This window comes from Enhydra lutris, unplaced genomic scaffold (genome assembly GCF_002288905.1).
Source record: "Enhydra lutris kenyoni isolate GAN:26980312 unplaced genomic scaffold, ASM228890v2 scaffoldscaffold90, whole genome shotgun sequence".
Classification (NCBI taxonomy): domain Eukaryota; kingdom Metazoa; phylum Chordata; class Mammalia; order Carnivora; family Mustelidae; genus Enhydra; species Enhydra lutris.
In genome coordinates this window covers 6,868,674-6,879,293 of record NW_019154174.1, presented here as the reverse complement: position 1 = coordinate 6,879,293, position 10,620 = coordinate 6,868,674, and the positions used below count along the sequence as shown (strand labels likewise).

Genomic DNA, 10,620 nt, shown 5'->3' with positions numbered 1-10,620 from the left:
GGCGGGGCGCGGGCGCACCGCGCGGGGCGAGCAGGGCGGGGGCTGTGTCCGGTGGGGGCGGGGGGCGGGGGGGACGTCCGGGAGTTGGAGGCCCGGCCGTGACCATGTAAGGAAGCCGGGACCCGCTGGGATGGGGCTTGGGGGGGGCGGGGGTGCAAAGAACGGGAGAACTCGGGATGGGGGCGTGTAAGGGAAGGAGGTCCACGGCCCACCCAGGCCCAGCCCGCTTGTCTGCCGCGGAGGCAGCCACACCCCAGCCTTGGCCTCAGCTGCCGGGAGCTGGGGCGGCCAGAGCCAAAGTCAGAGAAGTGGCTCTCCTAGACCAAGCTCGGAATCCTCTGTTCAGTGAGACTCTTAGACACAAACTGAGGACCCCAAGCAAACGCGTCCCAAAGCTAGCAACCTGAGTCCTAAATAGAGTCCTGTCCACTCAGGCCATTCTTGAGAGACTTGCTCCAGACAGAATTTTTGGGTTGAGGACAGGAGTGATGGTTCTAAGGTTCAGGCAACAGGTTCAGAGACCTTCCGTTAGAGACCCTAACAGTGACATGAACAGAGATCCCAAAGGGCATATATACCAGAAACAAATCGCTCAGAAATAGAGACAGATAGACACAAGGAACCGTCCCACCCTCTAAGCCAGGACCTTCTCTTTCAGACTTGGAAACAGACATATAGACATGGGTAAACTGAACTCAGGCCCAAACCCGGTGAAGACTCAGGGGAAACATGCCCAGGCAGCCAGACCACAGCCAGCCTTCAAGACAAAGCCCTTCCTTCCCCGACACTGAGGTAACCCAGACCTGTTCTAAGAGCCCTTTCCTGAGATACTGGTGAACACAGACACTAAAGACACAGACTCCAGTCACAAAGGAACTTTCCCTGGCCTGGGACCCTGAGAAGTCAAAGTGGAAATGAACACTTAGAGACGTATGGACAGACACAATAATGTTGCAGCCACTGGACTGTGGGTCTCAATCCACAAGAGTACTGGACTGTGGCCCTCAGGCCAGCAGCAGATTAAACCGACCTGGGAAGCTTCTTAAAAATACTGATGCCCAGGGCATCCTCCCCTCAATCCAATTCATTGAGGAAGTGCCTAGACATCAACATTTTTTAAAAAGCTCTCTGGGTGATTCTGATGCACAGCCTGAGGACAGAGAGCTGGACACAGAAGCACAGAGACAGCAAGAGTCAACCTTAGCTCCCCAGAAGCTAACAGGCAGCCCAGTTCAGGCACACTCCTCAGTCAGGCTGCCACCGGAGTGGTTAGTGATCTGGAAACCAGGTGATAGATAGACCCTATCCTGAGAGACCAAAGCACAGCATAAGCCCTTCCCTTGCCTGAATGCACCCAGGGCTCTGGCTCTCTCTGAGTGAAATTAAGACAGGACCTGCCTTAGGGACTCCAGGAATACAGCAGGTCTTCCCTTAGGCCAATAGCAGAAGGCTACTTGGCCCAAGAGATGAAAACAGACCCAGACTCTGAAGGCTCAAGATGGGTGAAAGACACTCAGTTAACAGTAATGCCAAGGCCTTGGACATACATTCCCACACTTACTGCATTCCCTCAGCCCAGCCCCTTCATCCCTGACGAGAGTCTGTGTGTCTAGGTGGGTATTTGTCTGAGCAATGAAGTTGCATGAGCAGGAAGCAGGCCTCTCCCCACATACTCTATTCTATCCCAGGACTCCGGGAACTTACTTATTAAACTCCTACATGCCAGGGGTGGCCTGTATTGAGATACAGCAACCTGAACAAGATCCTGGTGGATTGGGGGGGGCGGGTAGGGGGAGTGCCACAGGAAAGTAAGCAGAGACACCACACAATATGAGTATCCAACTCCAAAGTTTTTAATCTCAACTCTGGAAGGCTGGGCCAGGCCAGGTGCCTGAGGCCCTGGGCTGTTCTCCTTCTGTGGGCTTCATACTCCAACATGAACTCCAACTTCATACTCAACTCCATACTTCATACTCCATCTTCATACTCCATACTCCAACTGTGGCCTTGGCTTCTCACTCCTGCGTCTTCAGACCGCTGTCCTGGGGTATAGTTCCATTCTCTCATCAATCCTTGGTGGTAACTTCTGCTCGGCCTCCTCTCATGCTGCTCTGAAGAAGTCCTCCTCCACAGCCAACTCATCCTTGGATCCCCTCCCAGGGGACATCAACAGTCTAAGCTGGAACCCTTGCCCCCCATTTCAACCCCCATCACCACAGCCAGTAAAGCCTCAGTCAGGGGCCCTGCCTCCTCTCCTGCTGCCTCCACAAGCCCCACTAAGGCCAAGGCCCGCTTCCGCGGGCACTGCCCTGGCCCCAGGGTCCAGCGGGCACAATGGGCAACCAACCGGGGCCGGCCCAAGCGGAATACCTCACCCACGGACTCTGGGCCACCATGGGGTCCAAGGTGGATATGGCCCACAGCCTCTTCCAGCTCCTCCTCCAGCCCAGGCAGCAAGAAACGGCCAGCAGCCTCCAGTGCCTCCTCAGCCTCTGAGCCCAGCAGGGGCTGGCCTGGTGGGGGAATTGGCCCCAGGGCAGCCCCACAGCCCCGGCAACCATGCAAGTGATGCAGGATAGGCCAGGCTGCACTGGGTGACAGGCCTCGAAGTGGCACCAGGTCCATCTGGGCTTCGGCAAAGCTGCCAGCTAGCAGAGCCCGGAAGAAAGGTGAGGCAGTAGCTGAGGCAGCTCGCTGGGCAGGGAGCCGTAGGCCTGAGTCCAGTAGGAAGTGCAGGTCAGGGGCTAGGATGGGGGCTGGGCCCAGCAGAGGTTCATAGAGGCAAGGGGATGGGGAATCTAGGTCCAGGGGGATTGGAGATGGAAGGGCTGGAGTCACAGTGGGAGACACCAGGCTTTGGAGGCAGGAAAGGGAGTCTGCAGCAAAGAAGAGGAACAGTGGATGTGGAGCTGGCCGAGTTAGTGCCGAGAGGAGGAGCCGGAGGCCACCCTGGTCCAAAAGTAGCCGGCGCCACAGAGAGGGTTTCCTTTGGGAAGAAAGGTGAAAAAGGGTGACACTGCAGAATAGTAACTTTGCTCCCCTGACCCCTATGAGACACCCACATCCTCCTCACCGACAGATGAAGGGCAGGGTCAGTGCACAGGCCACACGATCCTCAGGGCTTCCAGAGAGCAGCAGGTGAGTGAGGGCACCCACTCCAAAGGGTGATTCAGCCTGTACGGTCAAGTTCTGCAGCAACATCTCTCCTGCGGAGATGAACAGAGCAGATCAGCTTGAGAGTTGATGTCCCAACTCTGGCAAAAACCTTAGGGAACGGAAGAGGGGATGACTGCAGGCCCTGGAGGGAAAGGGTCCAGATGCTAGGAAATAGAGGTCAAGGACAAGAACAAAGTGTGATGGTCAGGAAGTGCAGTCGGAACACCGGATAGGGCATTCCCTTGCAGTGCTGGGAGGAGTGGGAGGCCTGGGAGGACATGGGGCCTCAGCTGTGGGTTTTCAAATCAGTATGCCCAGTGGGAAGGCAATCAGGACAATGCAGAACCAAGAGCAGATTAGGTAAAGAAATACAGACAAGCACAATTCTAAATTGTTGGGGCTACACCTGGTGTTGGGGTATCTGGGCCCCAAGACTTGGGCAGAGGATGGGGCAGAACTTTGCATCCTGGAAGTCCCTGTCCTCCTCCCATGTGGTGACTGAAGTTGATGGTAGGCTGGAGAAGGCAGTGAGAGCCATGAGTAGCAAGGTGAGGTTCTCAGTCCAGAACTAGAGGGGGATGGGACCTCTTATGGGAGACACACCCAGCTCCCGGTGCTGGCGTCGAGCCGGCCGGGCACGCAGTGTGGGCCAGTCATCTGGGGCAACGCCTAACACAAGCCAGGCACGCAGCAGTGCAGCACCATAGCTGCGCACGAAGGCCTCGAGACAGGCAGGGTTGCAGGTAAGGCGCGCCAGGATGCGCAGTGCACGTGGGCTCGGTGGGCCTGGCGAGCCTGTCACATAGGCCAGCAGGCCACACAGGGCTGGGCCGGTCACCAATGCCCCACTTGGGTCGGGAGCCTGGGAGAATCGCGACAGTAGCAGCAGCGCTGGCCCCTCACGGCCCCAAGGCTCCTCAGAGGTGGCTGCAGGGCTCCGCCCTGGTGTGCGTGGCATGCGAGGCGTCCGCAGTGAGGTTGGACCCAGGGTGGGGCTGGTTGGCTCAGCTGGCTCTGGGGGTGGTGGAGGCGGGGGACATCGCTCAGGGGACCAGTCAGGAGAGATGTCTCCCGGGCCTGCGGCATAGCCCTCAGAGATCAGCCACGACCTGCAGAGGGAGAAAGGAGAGACTGAACCCAGAGCCAAGGTAATGGAGCAGGGACAAAAGAGCTGTCATGCAAAAACAGGTGCCTGAAGCCAGGAAGAAGAAGTGGGGCCAAGGGGATATAGGAAAGAAAGAGAAATGGGGGCAAAAAACCACCCAACTCATTTAGCAATTACTGATGCCTATGTGCCAATTATGTGCCAAGCCCAGTATTACGTACTGGGCACAAACAATGAACAAAACTAAAGTCCCCATCCTCCTAGAATTTATATTCTAGCGAGGGGCAAACAGAAAACAAAAAAGGCCCAGTGAACCTGTCTGGGTCCAAAGTTCAGAAGTGCTGGGGTAGAGCCAAGGCCAAAGGTAGACCCGGTGGTCTTATCCAGGGAGAATGAGTCAATAAGAGTCCTACTGAGACAGAGTGGGGGATGAGGGTAGTGAAGAGAGCCAGAGCCCTCCATCCTCAGCAATCAGGTGGAGACTCACCTTAGGCTTCGGAAGCTTCCAGCCTCTGCCCGCTCAGGGGTCCGCTCCTCAGGGAAGTCCCAAGAAGCAGCTTCTCTTCCCTCTTCTTCCTCATCACCAGCATCGCCACACAGCTGCCCAGCCAAGAGCGGTACAAGTCCCAGAGCTTGTAGCCTGCCCAGGGCTCCAGTATCATACAGGAAGCCCACAAGGGCAGCCACGACACGAGGGTGCCAGTCACTGGCACGAGGGTCCCGCAGCAGACCCATCAATAGCTCCAAACCACCTGCATCCCGCAGCCGGGCCCGGTTGATGGCCTCCCGGCACAGCAGGCACACAGCCCGCACCAGGGGCTGCTGGGAGGCTGGGCCAGCTCCATTAGGCCCCCTGCGCCGCCGGAGCTCACCCAGTAGTACCTCCACACCACCAGCATTGCCCAGTGCAGGCCGTACAAGGCCTTGGGCACACAGGTTGGCAAGGATCAGGATAGTTGCCTCTCGTACTGCCTTTTTGGGGTGGGAGGCCAAACTGACCAGTGGTCCTAGCCCCCCACCCAGACTTAGCTGCTCAGCACAGGCCCGGGAGCAACCTCGACTCAGCTCCAAGAGTGCACGGACTAAGGCCAAGGTCAGCGCAGGGTCTGGGGCAGCGGCCAGAAGCTCAGCCAGAGGGCGTACTGCTCCCCGCTGTGCCAGGGCCAGGCGGTGCTGGGGTGAGTCCGCCAGGTTGCGGAGGGCACGCACCACACTCTGCAGGCATTGTGAGTCCTGGCAGGCTGTCAGGCTCTCAACGAGCAGAGGAACAGCACCTGGAGAGGGAAGAGGATGACAGAGTAAGCAAGGAGATAACCAAGCCCCTCTGCCACCCCAAGCCCTAGCTAACGCCACACTCATAGCCTTCTCACCAGCAGAATGGATGTCCCCACAGCTCTCAGGTTCCATGGCTAAGTTCCCCAGAGCCCGGGCTGTTCGGTTCTGGATGCTGTCTGTCTTCACACATTGAAGAATAGTCACTGCAAGAGAATTTGGCCTCTTGAGGGTCCTACCTCTTCTTGTCTCTCTCATTAATGACCTCAAGAATGTGACCTGAGATGGTCAGGGAGGGCCTCTGGAAGAAGCTAATACTTAATAGGTCTGAAAGGTTAAATGGGTCGATACTTGTTAGGAAGACGGTGGATGGGGATGTTACAGGGCATTTCAGATTTGGAAGCAGCCTTTGCAAAGGCCCACAATTGAGATCCATTGTCTGTGCTGGGCCTCAAATACCAGGCCAAGGGATCAGGCAGGACTTGAATATGAGGGCACTGGGAACCACACAGGATTTTAAGAATAGTAGTGCTGTGATGCAATCTGGTAACCAGATTGAGAAGAACGGATTATAGAGAAAGAATAAGGCAAGGGAAGCAGCAAGGAGGCTGTCCCAATTGTTAAGGTGAGAAAGGAGAGTGGCCTAAACCAAGTCAGCTACCAGCACAGCCCATAACATGGGCACCAGTCCCTGAGCACATGATGGGAGAAGGATGAATGCAGATGGACTAAGGAGATATTTAAAATGTTGAACAGCGACTGATGATGTGCATCACATGCTAATAACAAAACCAGTAATTTATTGAGGACTTATTAATGTGCCAGGCCTCTTGTTATGGCCCAAATGCACTTTAGGCCAGTATAAAATATGTTAAAGTTTCATTTTATCAAAAAAATTAAGATTTCGTCAGCAGAGTGTAAACTGTGTTCCCAACATTGCCACTAGGAGGCGCCAACTTAGCTGGTAAACAGAAAAGCCTTTTTTTTTTTAAGATTTTATTTATTGGAGAGAGAGAGAGATAGGGCGAGCACAAGCAGGGGAAGCAGCAGACAGAGGGAGTAGCAGACACCCTGCTGAGCAGAAAGCCCATGCGGGACTCGACCCCAGGACTCGGATCATGACCTGAGCGGAAGGCGGGCCGACTGAACCACCCAGGGGCCCCGCTTGTTATCTTTCGTTAGGATTTGTTCTTATTGTACTAGTTTTTAATAACTCAAAGTGCCCAGTCCATTCTTAGAATGCCTGCATTGTCTATTTCATTTTCTCCCTACTTCAATTTTGTGAGGTAGCTATTATTCCATTTTACAATGAATTCTCACTGCAAAGAAACATGACACTTTCCGGCCCAAGTTCGTGAAATGGTAGCCCTCTACAGGGCCACCTATTAGGCATTAAGTGTCTGCTATAAACCTCATAAATCACCTAGAAGTCCCCACATAACCCCTTGGTCTCCACTGGCCCAGATTCGAGGAAGCAATCAATACCCAGGTCATGGCTGTAATTATCTGATCTGGTCAGGTTCAGGTGTAATCTATAAAGGAGGCTTGAGGGTTTGAGAGGTACGGGTGTTGCCCGGTCAGAAAGTACATTCTTTCCAGCTACAACACAAAGAACTCAAAACTCCGCCCAGTCCCAGAGAAAGAAGTTGCAATGCGTGGAATCCTTCTAGGAAATGAGGGCGGAGCACTTACCCAAAGGGAGAATGCCTCCGAGTCTGCGCACTTCAGCCCGGCACGCCCCTTCCGTACAGCAGTTGGCTAAGATGCTGAGCGCCAAGTCCAGAGTCTTGCGCAGGCGCGCTGGTGGCGAGGGCGCCGACGACGCCACAGCGGAGGGGGCAGGGCCCGGCGAGGGGGCGGAGCCAGCAGAAGTCGCTGACTCGACGGACGAGGGGGCGGAGCCGGGGCCAGCCTGGGACGGGGCGGGACCCGCTGCAGCCGCTCGCCGTAGCAGAGCGAGAAGGGGGCGGAGCCCGCCGCGCGCCCGGAAGCGCTCGATTCCCCCTGCAGCCTTGACGTGGCGCGTGCGGAGGGCTAAGAGCGCACGGCCCAAGGGTGTCTCGTTGGTAGCTGTGTCCTTTCCCCCACCTAGACCCTCCCCGGCCGCCGCCGTGAGCTGCGCGAGGCAGAACGAGAGCGAGTCCGTGAGGGTCGGTTTCGCAGCCGCCATCTTGGCTCAAGCCTAAGGCTCCGCCCCCCTCCTCGCCGCTGGTCCAAAGGAGCGGAACTGGAGGAGAGGGGCGTGGCCAGGCACCTCCTCTCTGACGCTTTTTAAGTAGCGCCACCGCAGTTATTTTGCAAGTTGGAAGTTGTAGTTCTCGATCCCGGTACTCTAGACAGTCGCGGAAGGCACGTAGAGAGTAGTGGTTATCTAATCGCTGAATGAACCCAAGAGGCGCATGTGGTGTACGCTGAGATATGTGGTCGGCGCCTTGCTTAGCACGCCTGCTTTAGAACAGAGGAGAAATTCAGGGGGCTCGCAGTGGGCTGGTTCCTTTGGAGAACCCGGACATCCGACATGGAGACTCAGTACCGTGCTGCTCCAGGTGGCATGGCTACTCCAACCACCCCCCACCACCACCACCACCCGGCGTGTTCACAACAGCGACCGCCTTTTCCTTCCAGCTCGCTTCCCTGCCCCACAGTGATGGCCCGGCCACCGAAATCCGCACTGACGGGCTCAGACTCGGAAGCCAGGCCCAAAGTATGAAGCTCCTGACAGCGGCGGCAGATGGGAAGCTCTTGCTCAGTTAGGTGAATGAGAGGGTTAAACCTACCGAGACCGGTCGCTGCCACTTCCTAGAGCGGCACAGGCTATTGGGCATTTCCGGTTCCGGTGCTGGACCCGGTCCCCACCCCACCCCATCTCAGGTGGGGAATGTCTCCCGGTGACCCTCAACTTTTGAACTGAGTGGCTGGTTTCTAGGAAACAGATCTTTCTTCACTGCGCTGTAGTACACGTCGCCAGAAGTGGGCAAGGGAGAGCCCAGAGGGTGCGGAGTTATAGGGGAATTGGACATCAGTATCCTGGGGAGCCCAGAGCTCTGCGCCCTCGTTAGCGGAGTTCCACAAGAGCGCACCCCGCCCCCCACCGTGTGCATGCGACAGCCAACCTCCTGGGAAATACTGCTGATCCGGAAATACCGATGTAGGTCAGGCTCTGGCCCAGGGAGGAAGCCTTTAACAGGACCAACTCTCTTGCATTCCCCAAAGCCTTGGAGTGCTGGGAAGTGGACTGACCGTAGCCTACTTCCCTGACCTCTTTCACCACAAAAGTGATGTGGGAAACAAGCGGAAGAGAAATTGTTAAACTTTCTTAATACCTACAGCCCACTGACAAGTCCTTGAAAGAGGCAAAGTGACATTCCTCTAGGGACTCAACTGCCTCAGTGTTAATACTTTGCTAAGGGCAAAAGACAATCCTAGCTCCACCACCCCCCACCCCCTTGCCTAGGATCCTGTAAATCTATTTTAACATATAAAAATTCCTTTAGCTCTGTCCCCTGGGATACATGTTAGCAATCATCCCCCAAGCATATGACCCACTGATACACATCTGAAGGGCCTCATGTCTAAGTTTCTACTAAACAGTAATGATCTTTCCTAGTAATAGCTAGCCCCCTCAGGATCCTGGAATCCTTGTTTCCAAAATACCTGGGAGGCTTACACTAGCCCTAACCCTCTCCCAATTTGAAAGTATATAATGGGCCACTCCTCATGACCCCATGGCAGCTCTTTCTGCTCACAGGTCATGTCCCTGTGCTTTAAATAAAACTACCTTTTTGCACCAGACATGTTTCAAGAATTCTTTCTTGGCCATCAGCTTTGAACCCTAACCTTCTCTCCTACACATCAAAAGCAGCCACGCAGGTAAGAATCCCTACAGTTGTTCGGAGTGTGACAAAAGTTTCCAACATGGCTCAGATCTAGTTAAGCGCTACCAGGTACACACTGGTCAGAGACTATACCTCCGCCCAGAGTCTGGCCATTGCTTCAGCCTCAGCTCCAACCCTGTGCAACACCGTGGTTTCCCACTCAGGCCTCCAGCCCTACAAGTTCCATAAGCTCCTGGAGTACAGGGAGGCTTTTGGCTGCAGCTTCAACCTGGGTAAACACCAACAAAGCACATCAGTGAATAGCCCCATATCTGCTGAGTGTGATAAGACTTTCAGCATTAGGTCCATTCTAATCCAGCTCCAGCTCACACACAGGGGCAAGAAGCCCTACTGCTATGGGGACTGCAGTAAGAGCTTCAGTCTTAGCTCTAATTTTTTGTAGATCCAGCACTCACACAGGGATGTGCAGCCCTTACTGCTGTGCCTGGTGTGGTGCCAGCTTTGGGCACAGCTTTTATATGCTCAAGTACCAGAATTCACACACTGGGGAGACTCCTTGTAATTGCAGTGAATGTGGCAAGAAGTTCACCAATAGCTCATACTGCCTATGGCACCAGCATACTCATAAATGACTAAGCATTGTCGTGGCCTTGGTGAGCACACCCAAATCATTGAGCACCAGTGCATCCACTTGGGTGAACAACCCTATGCCTGCTCAGAATGTGGCAAAAGCTTCTACCACAGCTCCATGCTCCTTAAACACCAGAGCTCGCACACAGGCCAGATGCCCTATAAATGCTCCTGTTGCAGCAAGAGTTTTGTAGACAGTTCAGATCTGCTTCAGCACCAACATACTCACACAAGCCATAAGCCTTACACTTGCAGTGAGTGTGGCAAGAGCTTCACCCGGAGTTCCCACCGGCTCATCCACCAGCTGGCCCACAGTGATGAGAAGCCCTATGTTTGTCTGCAATGTGGCATTTACCAGCAGCTCCAACCTGGGCCAGCACCAACAGATGCAGCAGGGCAGCTGCCCCTGCCAATATCCCTGACTTCAGTTTCAACCCAAACTTCAGTTCTAACTTTGGTCCAGTCCTCAAGGAGCCTGAGCATCTCTAAGTAAATCTTCTTTCTGCTCCTCTAGGGCTGTTGATTCATGAACTGAATCAGGGAAAGCCAGGCTGGAAGAATTAGAACAGTAGAGCCTTCAAAGAGCCTTCCCCCAAAAGAAGGTTTAACCCTGTTTTTTGA

The 10,620-nt window shown here is 54.9% G+C and overlaps 1 protein-coding gene and 1 pseudogene across 1 annotated transcript; one reads left to right on the top strand and one right to left on the bottom strand.

The window, feature by feature from the left end:
• Positions 1–1,842: 1,842 nt before the first annotated feature.
• LOC111162249 (armadillo repeat containing 5) lies at positions 1,843–7,718 on the bottom strand. The gene is made up of 6 exons (XM_022526529.1): positions 7,226–7,718; positions 5,632–5,739; positions 4,749–5,535; positions 3,760–4,265; positions 3,074–3,206; positions 1,843–2,986 (listed from the first exon to the last, which is right to left on the bottom strand). Exons 1-6 carry the CDS (start codon positions 7,701–7,703, stop codon positions 2,167–2,169), a joined length of 2,832 nt encoding a protein of 943 aa, XP_022382237.1. The 5' UTR covers positions 7,704–7,718; the 3' UTR covers positions 1,843–2,166.
• A 333-nt stretch (positions 7,719–8,051) lies between these two features.
• Positions 8,052–10,001, top strand: LOC111162205 (annotated as a pseudogene).
• The last annotated feature ends 619 nt before the right edge of the window (positions 10,002–10,620 follow it).